Source organism: Echiichthys vipera, assembly GCF_963691815.1.
Source record: "Echiichthys vipera genome assembly, chromosome: 18".
In the NCBI taxonomy this organism is placed as follows: domain Eukaryota; kingdom Metazoa; phylum Chordata; class Actinopteri; order Perciformes; family Trachinidae; genus Echiichthys; species Echiichthys vipera.
The window spans coordinates 5862384-5877843 of NC_139843.1; the positions used below are offsets into that span (position 1 = coordinate 5862384).

A 15460-nucleotide genomic window follows, 5' to 3' on the forward strand; every position below is an offset into this window, starting at 1 on the left:
TATATGAATTTATAATATCTTAATTGTATTTTGTAATCAGAGTCTATAAAGGAACTAAATGCATCAGTTCAATTTTACTGGAGTCAAAGGAAAAATATTTCCCTCTGAAACGTAGTGAAGTAGAAGTTCAAGTAACATGAAATGGAATTACTCAACTAAAGAACAAATGCCTGTAGTTTTGCTTTAATACCTGAGTAAATGTGCACTTTAGTACTATTTAGAAATGACCTTTGACAAACAGCCGTGCCCAGAGAATTGTTCCTGTTGTAGTTAATTTTGTGTCTGTAATAGTTTCCCCTCGGAGCACATTCTTATTTTAAAGGCACGAACAACCTGCTCTGCTGATGTCGCTGCCTCCTCTTGATGTAAGGACTCTTGGGAACCATCAAGTGTCTCTCCCTCACCTCCTAACATGGGGTTCAGGTGTGACGGAGAGTCGAGTCCGTCGCTTGCTCACGCTGACGGTGTCTAATCTCATTTAACATTCCCCGGTTTCAAGCGTTGGCCCCGAAGACACAGCATGGTGTGAACGATCAGCAGCCAGCGTCAGACGGCGCTCACTCCATGAATAAGACATTTGTCTGCTGAGCTAATTAATCCTGAGAGGGGCCGGATGGCATCTGCCTTCGCGCCGCGTGACAGACACCGAGAGGAGGGAGTTTTAGGACAGAACCACATAGGGCTGGCTCGCTCTTTCATGTAGGAGTTAGCAAGAATGAGAGCAGGAGCCTGACTACTGCCTCAAGACACTGGCATGAACCAGTCCCACCTTCTTGTGTGTGTGTGTGTGTGTGTGTGTGTTTGTGTGTGTGTGTTTGTATTGAGTTTGTTTACAGTGTGTGTCTCTCAATGTACATATAAGTCCTGACAACAGTATCTTTTGTTTCTCCTCTTTCTGTCACACACTCGAACACATAACAACAGCTACCAGTTCAGCCCACCTGGAGGACCTGGCATACCTGGATGAGCAGAGACACACTCCATTACGCACCTCGCTGCGCATGCCCAGACAGAGCACCACCTGCGGGCCGGGTCGCTCCGGGCAGGACCTGAGAGGTGAGAGAGCGCACACGCACACACACACACACACACACACACACACACACACAAACATAAACACAGACCCTCCCCTCCCCTCATGTGCACTGAAAGACTGCTAATGACGCCCCCAAAGTTTTATTTAAAAACTTAAATAAACAGAAAATAAATTGGCTGCAAACAAAAAAAGCTGTCTGCCACAACAGATACTGCACTGTAAATGCATTTTAAGGCAGTATCGGATGCATATCTGATACTCGTGTCTTTACCGGAACAACTCTAATTTTGTTTTGTTGTTTCCGTGATTATCAGACACGGTGCAGATTCAAACAGAGGACACTATTCTGTTTCACATCCACACAACATCAAACTCAAAGCAGCTGAGTGTCGCGAGACGAAGCTGCACGATGAACAAGTTATTTTTAAAATCAAAAGAAAGTCTGTGTGTGTGTGTGTGTGTGTGTGTGTGTGTGTGTGTGTGTGTGTGTGTGTGTGTGTGTGTGTGTGTGTGTGTGTGTGTGTGTGTGTGTGTGTGTGTGTGTGTGTGTGTGTGTGTGTGTGTGTGTGTGTGTGTGTGTGTGTGTGTGTGTGTGTGTGTGTGTGTGTGTGTGTGTGTGTGTGTGTGTGTGTGTGTGTGTGTGTGTGTGTGTGTGTGTGTGTGTGTGAGAAAGTCAAGAGGAGTGAGAGAGACCGTGGGAGTGCAAAGAGCATTTTGACAGGTTGTGCCAGCGTGCGCTCCACTGCACACAGTTCAAGCCTAACGCACAGCGAGCGCCTCTCTGATCGAACACATCTCCTCATCCTCCTTACCAAATGGTCTTGTGTCACAACATAATGTGTCCCCTCGCCCTTCTTCCTCAGTCACTTAGCCAGTAATGAGCACCGCAATGGCAGCCCTCCGCCATCCAAGCGAACACAAATATGCATCCCTGTGTGTTTTAAACACCTGTTAAGACCCCACTTAGCCAAGAGTGCACTCGACTGAGCTGTGATGTGATTCCCCTGCCCCGAGGGCATGCAGCTGCAGACAAATGCAGAGTGAAAGAGCGTTAGAAAGAAGGAGAAAAGCCAGAAAGTGAGATGGAGAGAAAAGCCAGAGTAGTGAAGAGTTAGTTCCTATCAAAGCTTCAGTTACTGCCAGAGCCACTTGTTTTCAACCTTCCTCCTCTAAGGGCAGCCAAGTGTGTTTACAAGCCAACCGACTGCGTCCTAGCATGCGTTCTGCCTCCTCGGATCAGTGTCAGAGCCTCCCTGAGTGCACCGCTCCTGCAGTTTCACCAGGAGAGACAGCCAACGACACAGAGGGAGACACGACATACAAGGTTTTCCTGTGCCGATCGCATGAGAACAAATTCCAAGTGCCTTTTTTTATTAACCCATGTGAGATGATAGACTTGTGGAAGGTGTAGGTAGGAAATCACTAACTTAAGTATTAGGTGGTTACTTGATAAATTGTGTGTTTGGATCGCGAGTTGTCAACTTAATTAGCATCTTTGTGACAGTAGATGAAGGGCCAGCGCCTGTCTGACACTTTAGGACATCAACGACTAATTTCCCTGAGGGCCAGAATTTTTCTAAGCTGACACAAAAGTACATTTATTTAAGCCTAATTAGGCCATCACTGTTTGATATTTTCACTTTTTTACAAAATGAATGCCTTGTGTATTAGCCTACACCAGTGTGAACAGGTTCCTAAAAACACGGTAAAGTGAAATGGCTACTATGGGAACGAACATCATCACACATGAAGACGACTGGGTACATTTAATCCACAAGAATCTCAGCTTCAGTGTATGCAAATCAAGACTGACCATGGACCCCAGTGTGTAGAAATATTCACACACAAGATTATTTTTTTGGTAGTTTTCTGAGCCTTTATTATAAAGGCCAGTGGGGTGAGAGAGAGAGAGGGGGAGACATGCAGCAAAGGGCCGCTGGTTGGAGTCGAACCAGCGACCTGCTCTAACTACTCAGCCACTGGCCGCCCCCAAAATACCCCATTTTAGAATGGGTGAAAAATAGCATGTTTTTGTACTCCGCGAGAGGAACTGCATGTTTGTCTTGCACCTAACTAAATGGGATTAGCATGAAGTGGACCTGTCTGTAAGCGGGAGGCTCGTGGGTAACCACCGAACCAATTTTCATTCAGATATCTTGAGGTCAGAGGTCAAGGGACCTTTTTGTAAAAAAAAAAAGGCCATGTCAGTTTTTCCCCCACGCCAAAAATTCCGCCTAACTTTGGCGCGTTATTAAGCCCCCTTCCTTCCTGACGAGCATCCGGTGACCTCACCTGACCTTTTGTCTTCTGACGCCTACAAATCAAAACATGTACACGGATATCGAACCGATTTGGAGCACGTTCACGTTCCCCGGAGGCTGAACCTCTCCCATTGACAGCCCAATGAAATATGAATAAAACAAATACGGCAGATGTTCTTGATCCCCAGAGGATGAAACGTAATGAGGTGATTCCTTGGCCTTTTTCTCAGCAGTTTCATAGCAGACATTCATCCTTCTGAATATAATATTCCTTTATTAAATTGTAAGTAGCCACAGAAAGATGCTCTGCTGGATGCAGAGTTACAGATAGACTAGAGGAGAAGCTGGTTACGTGTTGGTCAGGTGATAACCAGCTAACAGATGAAGCTGGTTGGGGGTTTTTTTTTGCGCCAAAGCTCCTTTTGATGCCGGCCATCGGGGGCCTGAGCTGTGCTGCTGCTGCTGCTGCTGCTGCTGCTGCTGTTTTGAGGAGAGTGAGTCAGACTGTAATGGACCTTCTTGTGCTCCTGCCTGCCTACCTCTAAGATTTACCACCCACCTTATCTATTCACCGCAAACTCACTCTCATAACTGTACACTGCACACGCACCCCCCCCCCCTTATCCTTACTTTCTCTCGCTCTGTCTTTGTCCCTCCCTCCCTCCCTCCCTCCCTCCCTCTCTCTCTCCCTCCCTGCTCTGCTGTCTTTCTACCTCCCTTCACTTACACAAAACGGGTCTTTTGTTGGCTCATAGATGCATTTTTTGGATTCTAAAAATATTTTCAACTGCAGATGGTTGAATTGCTCCCATGTGTTCTCGCTGACAGGGGATGCAGCTTAAATATAATTCCTGAAATTGTGGTTAGCGCTGTAAACCGCTTAGACATTTAAAGGTTAAAGCTGTTTAAATGTTTCTTAATATCAATAAAGCCCATGGAAATACCAAAAGAATTGATCCCAGCATTGTCTGTGTGTATCCAAAGCCTGATATAGATGATTCCTCTGTGCGATAGGCTGTTGTCAGTGTGTCACTGTAGTTTATTTCCAGTCAAGCCCTGAAACAACATCCTGCTGGGGTAAATACTCACTGGAGCACCAAATGTGTGTTAATCCACAGCTACTCCCCGTGTGATTCTCTGTGTGACAGTTTTTTAAAAAGATTTATGATACATCTTCAGGCTTGGAGCTGACTTTCCAAAAACAGGAAGGGAAAGTCAGACTAATATAGTGTTGGTTTTGGTCTTTTCGTGGTTAAAATATAGAATAATGACGGCCTTAAAACTGTTAAAAGCTGGGGCAGGCGGTGTATTTTTGGTGTGGTTGGTCAAAAAATCCTTAATAATCGTTCATCATATTATAATTCAAGGGATCTGAGACAAAACTAGACTATATTAGAATAGAGAGAGAGAGAGAGAGAGAGAGAGAGAGAGAGAGAGAGAGAGAGAGAGAGAGAGAGAGAGAGATCCTATTGGCTCAGGACGGAGAGGGAGAGCAACAAGAGGTCTCACTCTACTTCAATTTCTGGCATGTTTTTTATTTATTTATTTTTATTTTTACTTACTGCAGCTTTACCGTCCGTAGAAAGAAGGTCCACACTAATTTGAATTACCGTACCGTTTATATTTGTATTTACAGCAAACACAGACTAAAGGACGCCCCTATTTGCAGTCTGAGCCAAGTGAGTTGGTGAACTGGTCTAGATTTGATGACGGTGCGTGAACACAACTGACGACTCATTCTTATTGTCATCTGACAAATGCATGTTCTTTTTAAACCATCTAGGATGTGATCTGTAGGTCTGTCTTGAGGTTATTTTGAGGGCCTCTTATGTAACATATTGACATATTTTGTTCCTTGTTGCCTGGCTGCTAGAAATAAAGTAAGTCAGTGTGGAGTGTGCCAACAAGAAACCAGTGGATGAGGACAGCTGCCTTTAGGAAGATTAGGACACGTTCTCTGAAGAAATACATTATCCGTGAGCACATCCGGGTTTATATCGTTGCTCTAAGCCTACAAATTACATAAGATTGTATTTATTTTTAACAGAAATTACGTAAGATCCTGACAGTGTTTCATATACGAGCTGCAGCGCTCCGTGCACTGTTAGAAGAACAGACTGGAATTTTAACCGCATGTCTGAAAAACCAGACGGCAAACTCACACATCCACTAACTCCCGCATCAGCCGTAAGAACTGACCCGAGATAACCCGTGGCCGCGCTCCCCGGGACCCTTCGAGACAAGCAGACAGATCATCTAAACTGCTTCTCTTCCTCCTCCCATCATGTCCTCTCTTCCCTCCAACCTCTGTGCCAACTCTCCTCCTCCTCCTCCTCCACTTCCCGTCCTCTCCTCCTCTCAAGCTTCTCACCCCCCTCCTCTCCCTCCTTCTCAAGGCTGTTCAGCCGCCGTGAGTCATCCTCACCTGGTGAATAATTAAAACGTCTGAGACTCTCGCTCCGTCTGGCCATGGAGGGTTGGTGGTAGAGGAGAGGAGGAGAGGAGGAGAGGTGGAGAGGAGGGTTGGTAGTGATACCTCGCCCAACGTCGCCTGAGGGGGAGCGTTATGGGCAGGATTATGAGCAACTGCCATCCATCTATCCCTCACACACATTTTCCTTCCCCCCCCTCGTCCTGCAAACAACTCCCTCAGCACCCGTTCACAACATGGCTGCCATGTTTTTACTGAAATACCTGCCACAGCGGAGCAGCAGCAGTAGTGTCTGCACGACTTAGCGTACAGACCGCCGTAATCGTTTCTGCCGTTCCGAGGGTGGTGCCCGATAGCGCGAGGGTGTGTTGTATAAATCCACGAGGACAGAAGCAGCTTTACAGGCACGTTTGGCATTCAGCCCCCCCCTCCCCCCTCCCACGATAATTGGATTAGCACCACTTAAAACAGAGTAGCTGTGGGTATTTAGCCTCTTACTTGAGTGTCCTACGGTGTTGTGAATGGCAGCGTTGGGTAGTTTTTGCACTTCCCATCACCAGTGTTGCATCAGGTCCATTCTTTCACGGCGTGACACTCGACTTGAAGGATGTTACATCAGTTTTTTGGTTTATAGACAGAATAGAGTAGTCGCTTAAAACCCCTTTGTGTCTCTCTGACTGTGTGTGTGTGTGTGTTTATGTGTGTGTGCTTGTTGAGTTAGCACTAACATAATCTGACCAGTGAGTATGGATGATCTTTTATCACACTGGGCTGCAGCTGCCACAGGGCTCAGTGCAGTAAAAAAACAAATGTAGTGCACTCGGTATGAGATGAGAGCTTTTTTACGTGCAGGTATATCCGTCTGTACTTTTTGCTGATTGCGTAAGTAAAAATATCCCCGGCGCGATCATTTCTTTTCACTCTGTGATTATAATTAGCATTCCTGGTTTTTAAAAAAAGTCGTGCTTGAAGCAGCACTTTGGAGTGCTGTGCGGTAGAGAAAATACATTGAGCGCAACATCAGCTCATTATGTCACGTAGCCGCACGCTGGATTCATTAGCAGAAGACATACACCCTCAATGCAACACTCATCACTCCCCTGTATTGTGCAGTAGTGTCTGTACCTGCACACAGTGTATTCACTTCTGCAGACAGAAAAACTCTGCACAGTCTCACCGTCTTATCCAACCGGTCTAATGTATGATCCATCTTTTTCTTCAGCTCTGACTCACACAGTGTGCTTATTGCTACTGCAGGGTGTGAAAAGAGCCGCTGCACTGGCTGTTATCTGACCAGCAGCTATGTCTCACAGCACACTGATCAAACTGAACCTCAGTAAAGGAGCCAAAAGAAGGACTGAGGTGTCAGTCTGCTCTGAGGTTTTCTGTAACCTCTCTAGATGCAGGGCTTCTCTTGTACTGAGGATGGTTGCTTCGTGTTTTTAAGGGAGAGTTCACCCCAAAATAAAAACAAAAAACATATTTTTTAACTCATACCTGTAGTGCTATTTGTCAAAGAAGATTGTTTCTAATGTGAGTTGTCCAGTGTTATAGATATCTGCCTTTCCTCCAATGCAAATGGAACTAGATGGCACAAAAAGTACATACAAGATTCTGATTCTGAAAAACCTTTCCTCGTTCCTACCCTCCTACTTTTGGCGCCCTTGCTCGGACCACACCCATCTCCACACTTGGCTGCTCACACCCAAACAGTCCTGTTGCTTTAGGTTTTTAAGGTAGAGTTCACCCCAAGAAGATTGTTTCTAATGTGAGTTGTCCAGCGTTGGAGATATCTGCCTTTCCTCCAATACAAATTTAACTAGATGACACTGGTGCTTAAAGCTAAGAAAAAGTACGTACAAGATTCTGATTCTGAAAAACCTTTCCTCATTCCTACCCTCCTACTTTTGGCGCCATAGCTCGGACCACACCCATCTGCACACTTGGCCGTCATTTTGATCTGAGCTACACACGTGTACGGTTTCATGACCGTATCCCGCACGCCTGTGGCTTCTGTCAGATGAAAGACAGAAATATAGACAGTTAGCAAAATACTTAAATCCACAGACACAAGCCCGTGCATCCACTCATGAAGAACAGGGCTGGTCTTATGCCTTCCTTCTGCACAGTGATTCAGTCGGCGGATGTAGCTCGAGTCGAAAGAAAGTAGTCCCTACATGAAATCGCTCGCAGGAGCTGTGGATTATCTTGAGTAAGCCGGTCATGATTTCTTGAAAGAGGCGTTACTGTTGAAATGTGTGTTGTTTGTTCGTGCTTTGGGCACCTAAAGCCAACTTCGCCTTGTTCCATCTCATTTGAGAGAAGGCAGAAGTCTCCATCACTGGGCTGCTCACACCCAAACAGTCCAGACCGGGGGTCTGCAACCCACGGCTCTTCAGCTCCTTTTCAGTGGCTCCCTGTAGCTTTGCCAAAAAATTCTATAAACAATGTTTAAATAACGTGTTTTTTTTGCACAGTGGACAAGGGAAAACATTTTATCTTCGAGTTGAAAAAATATTACATGAAATCAAAATATGTGTCACATCCTTGGTCTACGGCCCTGAGCCTTTCCCTGCAGGGGGCTAATCTCGAGTTGGTGACCCGCACTGCTGGTGGATAAAAAAAAAGGATCAAAGGAAAAATAGTGTTGGGTGGACATATTAATTTGCTTTTAGACTGGCGTCCTGTCCAGGGTGTACCCCGCCTCACGCCGATGTCAGCTGGGATCGGCGAACATGGCTTACCTTTATGCTTGATATGCTGTGATAAATTAGCCAACAGCCACAATTTTAGGACAGGTAACAACGCCAGGTAACAGTAATTATATATAAACCTTTATTATTGTGATATCAAATATGTTTTGCGGCTCCGGACACATTTTAATTGTGGAAGAAGAGGGGGCAAAATGGCTCTTTGGATAGTAAAGGTTGCAGACACCTGCTCTAGACTGACAAACAACACGTCAAGTAAAAGTAACGATGTGTCGATTTTGGGGTGAACTGTCCCTTTAAGCTGAGGCTGCCTTTTAGCGGCCTGTAATTCACGCTCAGTAGTCTGTGTGGAGTTGAGTTTGGAGTCCCCCCCCCTCTCTTAGGCTCGAATTACTGCTAGAAAATGGATTCAATTATTTTGATGGGGATTGATTGATCTTGTTCGGCGCTATGGAACCAATTAGATTCTCCCAAAAGTGCAAACCTTCCCCAACCTCCCCTCCGGACAGCCTGAGGAACACACTCGATGTAATTCAAAGGATTTCAATTAGCCATCGACCCCGGTCTGGTGGTTCCCCTTTATTTCTGACATCATGATGTGCTGATGCTATTGCCGCTTCCTTGTTTTTGTTATTTCATTGAGCTACACCTGACACACTGCTGCCAGTTCCCATTCCTGTCCTCACGGTCTCTCTTTCTTCCCTCTCTCATTGCTCTCTTTCACTCTCTCTCTCTCTCTCTTTCTCTCTCTCTCTCTCTCTCTCTCTCTCTGTCTGTCTTTTTGCTTGCTGTTCGTCTCAGCTTCCGCTAATAACACCCATGCCTGGCAATCCCAGTCACGTAAGTTACTTTAATTTTCATTTGTTCAGCTCGCTGGCTCGTGCTTTATAAGTCAAAGTTTTGCACACACACACGCACACACGCACACACACACACGTACACTCACACACACACACACACGCACACACACACACACTCACTGCCAGCAGAAGCGTTTGGATTATTCACGTACAACTCACACTTTAAATCAGACGTAATCACCAAGATGCTGAAAGATGCTGAAATGACACACCAGATAGAAAAGAGCGTGCTTTTTTATTCTCAAAGCTCAAATCAGGGTTTTTATTTGAGACCCAGGAGATGACACCCAGAAGCGTCAGACTTAAATGTTACGCTGGATTTTTTTAAAAACGGCTTCAGAAGTTCGTACCAGATTCGTTTTCCCCTCATTAGTCTTTAATGGTCCATATGTTGTGCTGAAAGATGCCCACCCTCCAGAGGACTTGAGTTTAATGACTCCCTCTAGTGAGTAAAATCAACAGTCTGCAGTTGCTGTTTCGCAACGAAATGAGCTCAAAACAAACAAATCTGAATTGTACTGAAATTAGTTTCCCCCTTTGAGTTCTTAACACAGATTTTCCTACTCTCAGCATTACATAAACTTTATTATTCCTACTTTATCTTTAGCTTAAAGTGAGATCTTAAATACTTAATGTAAACCTACTTGTAAATAAATATATACATAGATACACATGGATTATTATAGTTCATCTCAGAAGGAGCACTTTTCAGTAGGTAGTTAACTTTTTTCCCTGGTGTCGATCTTTAATGTTAAATTACATGAATATTATTGTTTATTCTTTATATTTTTCACCTTAAATATACCTTAAAATATTTTAATCTAATTCTTTAATTCTTTTTTAATTTCTTTGTCTTTAAGCATTATTTCTTTTAGTATTTTATTTTATTTTAATTTGTATAAATTAGTTATATATATTTATGTGTGTGTGTGTGTTTGTTTTTTCAATGTCTGCGAAGGAACCAATTAAAATAATAATTAAATAAAAAATATAATTGGAGAATAATTGTTGTATATGAGAAATACGTGTACTACTAAAACTTAATGTGTTTGCATTCATATTTAGTTGATCATATACAGGATGTTTGCAACCATGACTATTATTAGCATGTTAGCATAGCAGCTTTTTCCACACAGGGTAACTCCAGATGCGTTGCTTTAAAAAAGGGTGACTCTTAATCGTAAAACATTATTTAAATGCATAAATGTTGTTTATGACTCTAACTCTCTGCTTCCTCGGCTCGCCAGTGCGCTTTGCACCCTACCGGCCTCAAGACATCGCCCTAAAACCTCTCCTGTTCGAGGTGCCGAGCATCACCATGGACTCCGTCTTCACGGGCCGAGAGTGGCTCTTCCAGGAGATCGACGCCCACCTCAACAGCCCCAACTCCAGCACCAACCGCGGCGTTGCGGTAGTAGGCAACATCGGCTTCGGCAAGACCGCCATCATCTCTCGCCTGGTGGCGCTCAGCTGCCACGGCACCCGCATGAGACAGATTGCCTCCGACAGCCCTCAGGCCTCGCCCAAACGTACGCACCCACTTATTTCTACGAGTGGTTTCCAAGACTTCCATTTCTTTCCTGAACTCCATCGTAAAATTGTTTTATTTCAGAAATGTCGGACAATCTCACTTCACCCTTTGTTTCCTTCAAAGATTGCGTGAACGCGTTGTGTTGTCTTGTGTCCAGATGGAGAGGGGCTGCCTCTCACCCAGCCCCAGCCCACGCACGGCACCCTGGGAGGAGGCAGCTGTCCCGGGACCCCTGAGATGAGGAGACGTCAGGAAGAAGCCATGAGGAGGCTGGCGTCTCAGGTACCATATACACCTCTGACCGTGCACACACACATTTACATTTCAGCCTCTGATTTACAGAAAAAACACCCTTTAGACCCGGTGTCTCAAACTGATCCAGTAACGGTTTTACTTCCAACCGAGCAAGAACACACCTGATCCACCAGATCCAACTGTATGAAGGCGATTCAGTTGGTTGAATAAGTCGAGTCAGGTGTGTTCTTGCTTGGTTGGAGTGAAAACCTGCAGCCACAGCGGCCCTGGATCAGTTTGAGACACCTGCTTTAGACCCTTTAGACACTGTGTTTTTGACTTCTCCTGCCATTCTTTTACGATTGCAAATGATCTATTTTTTTTGGCATTTGCTCCAAAAATAAGTGTACTTGCACTGATTTAGGTACCATTTTGTAATGTCGCATATCTTTTTTATTATAAAGCCGGTCGAGGTGCTATATAAATACTGTTAAGGTATCAAAAGGCTCTACAGAGAAAGGCACACAGGCTGTAATCAGAAAAGACGAGTATGAACCTTGAAATGAGCATGATATGGGAGCTTAAATGTGCAATTTCCAGCTATAACACTGACGGTCATTTAGTACAAGACGACAAATGCACATGCCGGAGCCACTTGAACATTTCTACACCTCCCCACACCTCCCTCTCTCCTTTTCCTTTTACAGCTGTGTGAAAAATAATAAATACATATTTAATCGGCAACTATTATGTCAGGAGTCTCATCTGCATACCACGGTATTGTCGGTCCTTTCTTTCATCTCTTCCTCATCAAAGAGTAAAACTGCACGCATGAATGTTAAGAGCAATTACAAAAGCTCAAATCGAGCAATCTGATTGGTTCATGGCCGTGATATAACGACCACATACATGACGTCTTAGTCTGCGATAGACCGGCGTCCTGTCCAGGGTGTACCCCGCCTCACACCCGATGTCAGCTCCAGCCCCCCGCGACCCTGCCAGGGACAAGCGGCTCAAGATGAATGAATGAATGACGTCTTAGTGCTTCAGTGTCAAACGTCGTCTGAGGAAAAAAAACATTACTTTGTCGCCGGACGGCTCTTTTCCGATCTTTGCTCTCTCCAAAGCTCCACTGACGAATACAGTCATGTTCCCTCACAGACACCGACGCTGCTGGTCAACCCCTGACTGGATCAGTTAGTTAGTTTGCGTTATTTCGGTGAGGTGACCAGATTTCATAAAATGAAAACTATAGCTTTAATATTGCCGGAGCACTAAAATGATCATATGTAGTATAAAGGACATTTCATTGCATTTGTTTGTCGTTCAGCGTGAAATTTTCCATCCTTCTTCTTAGTTTTGATTTGTCAAATAGCGACAACAGAGGTGGTAGGACAGCCAATGATCCGCTCCTTTCAAAATAAAAGCACAGACACACAGCTCCTTTCATGCCACCTGTGAGCTATTGTCGACTGACTCTGGGTTTTTCCCCCGAGGTGGAAGACCCGTTTTTGTTTCGCTCCACTTTGTGTTCAGTCTCACTTTTAAAGCACTATTACTGGATGATTCGACTTAAATGGAAACCTATATGATGTGTGAAACACTCCGTCTTTCCCTTTCCTCTCCCTGTCTGCTGTTACGCCTCGGTCCCCCTCCCCTGCTGCTCAGCCATCTGCATCCCCAGTCCCAGCCCGATGCATTATGCAGATGTATTTAAAAAAGAAAAAACAACTTTGCCAGGGAGCCTTATGAAATATTTATACCTGCAGAAAGCCATTTCCCAGCCAAGCTATTAGATCTTGTTAACTCTGCGCATCAATAATTGAGCTCACTCCCTTTTTCACCCCTTTTGTTTTAAAGCCCTTTATCCCACCATGACCAAAAAAATTAGCATTTCATCTTCTTTCTTTTTCATCCCCTTTTTCCTCACTGCCCTCTGATCGCTGCCACCATCTCTGAAAATCCAAACACTCTGTGATCTCTCAGTCTGCAGGGCCGTCGCCTGGGTCACACCTGCGTCTATTGTTTTGTTGACAAAACCTCCCAGAGCACTCACCTGCCCTAGACTATCCTCTAACCCCGCTACGTGTCTGTGCAAACGCTTTTCAGTCATCCCTTCGTTTCCTCACAAACGTGTTTCCAGTCCGCGTCTGTGGGATATGACGGTTTAACACTTGACTCCTCCGCGCCACAGTCATCGAACACATGAGCATGCATGAGCTAACTCCGTCCGAATCAGTCTCTCTTGGTAGTCGGAAGCGATGAATTATTAATAGCTAAAACCGCGCAGTGAAACGAGAAGTATTATGTTTCATTATACTGCAATCATCCACCGTGAAGCTGACTCGATCCCAAATGAGTCGTAGTAGACGCTGGGAAAACTGTCACTGCTCTGACGGAGCCCCGCGGAAAAAAGGTGTTATTTCTAAAAGTGTGTCATGTGACTCCCCTGCTCCCTGACGCCGATCTGCAGGTTTGCAAAGGTCGGTCACGGTAAGGATTTACAGAAGAAGACTGGAAGTGTTCAACTTTTATAATTCTCTGAGTGACCAAGGCATTCTCCCCGACGCTCTGTCTCCCCCAGGTGGTGGCGTACCACTACTGCCAGGCAGATAACGCCTACACCTGCCTGGTGCCGGAGTTTGTGCACAACGTGGCGGCTCTGCTGTGCCGCTCGCCGCACCTCGTCGCCTACCGGGAGCAGATGCTGAGGGAGCCGCATCTACAGAGCATCCTGAGTCTGCGCTCCTGCGTCCAGGATCCCCTGGCCTCCTTCAGGAGGGGGGTCCTTGAGCCCCTGGATGCACTTTACAAAGGTGATACACTCTCAGGGGGGTTCAGGCACTAGTTGCATTTAAAAGTGTTTGGGGAGGAGTTCTGAGTTTGAGCTGCTCTTTGGATAAAGACACATGTACAAAAATCAAAAGAAAACTCCAAGGTAAACTCTGTTAAACAATTCTACTACCTTTAATGTAATAGCATATGATAGACGTAAAAACAAACCGACACATTTGGGCTTCAAGCCTTCGTCAGGGAGACAAACTTCTTTGTATCTGTTCAAACTCATGGTTTATTTGCACTGCTGGTCTGAACGTCTTCACGTTCTTCATAATAAACCAAGATGTGCAATAATTTAAGAGTGTTCTGCCTCATGTTCAAACAGGGCTGTTGGTAATGTGTAATTGATGCCTCCTCAGACATCAGCCTTCGATTTATTCTCTGTCTCAAATCCTCGGTGCGTGATATTAGATTCTCCTTGTGAACAAAATGCTCGATAAAATCAAGATCAAAGGTCTTAACCTCGACCCAACAGAGCTTCACAAGTAAAAACAAAGTCTGTTCAATCGTATATGATTCATTTTTGAATGTGAGGTCGAACTTGACTCAGAAATGTGAAGCTTTTATCAAGAAGAAGATGCAGAGTCGACAAACAAGGTCACTAACACTAACTTGCTGTTTCCGAGGAAGGTCATTAAATATGATGGAAAGCTCTGGAAACGTCGAGTAAACCGGACTTTGTGTTGGGATGTCTTTTGTGAGTCTGAGAGAACGAACGTGCGTACCTTCAGTCCATCCTTTATATGTAAATGTGCTCTCCGCTCGTTCTTCCATCAGAGAGAAAGATCAACTCTGAGGAGGACCTCATCATCCTCATAGACGGTCTGAACGAGGCAGAGTTCCACAAGCCGGACTACGGAGACACCATCGTGTCCTTCCTCACCAAGACCATCAACAAGTTCCCTCCCTGGCTCAAACTGGTGGTCACGGTCAGAACCACGTTACAGGTAGAGGAACAGACGTTTGATACAGACTTTAGTCACGGCACTTTTCTGCTCCTCTGCCGTTTCCTATTTAATTTAATTTAGAAGGTTTTTATCAGAAAATCAGCATGGAAGGATTTAAACCACCACTAGCTCGTAATTGTTTTATTCTATTATTGTTGCCACTAAGAGGGTTTTTACATTTACATAATCAGCGGGTTACTTTGCATCAACTGGAGGCCACTAATTGATATTGAATTTGAATTACGCTCTTTGTTTTTGACCTTTTCATTTTTTCCTCCATTATGCAGAGACTATCATTTTGTATTTGGTTGTATCTTAAACCTCGTGTCCTCCTCCTTTACCTCTCATTCACAATCAAGAAATAATTGTAGACTAGATATCCGTTGTCCCTGTTTGGACTGCAGGAGCTTTGCCAGACTCTTCCAGAGTCCAAATTAAGTTCTGGGGACATTTGCTTCCTCGTAAAGTACCTGCTCGGGGGGGTAGATCGTTCTGAAAGCACAGGAACTTTCCGGTGGGGTGTGCAGGGGAGACAGTCACTGATTAATCAAACATGCTTCATTCATGAAAGAAGGAAGTCCTCCAGTATCAATTTATGACCATTTTAGGAC

General features: G+C 44.8%; 1 protein-coding gene across 1 annotated transcript in view; it reads left to right on the plus strand.

Annotated features, from left to right (window-relative positions):
• Positions 1 to 15460, plus strand: part of tanc2b (tetratricopeptide repeat, ankyrin repeat and coiled-coil containing 2b) — a 183963-nt gene that overhangs the window by 147278 nt on the left and 21225 nt on the right. Inside the window, 6 exon segments of the mRNA XM_083933114.1 lie at positions 925 to 1056; positions 9241 to 9279; positions 10547 to 10828; positions 10988 to 11112; positions 13649 to 13880; positions 14680 to 14849. Coding sequence (XP_083789240.1) covers positions 925 to 1056; positions 9241 to 9279; positions 10547 to 10828; positions 10988 to 11112; positions 13649 to 13880; positions 14680 to 14849 — 980 coding nt within the window.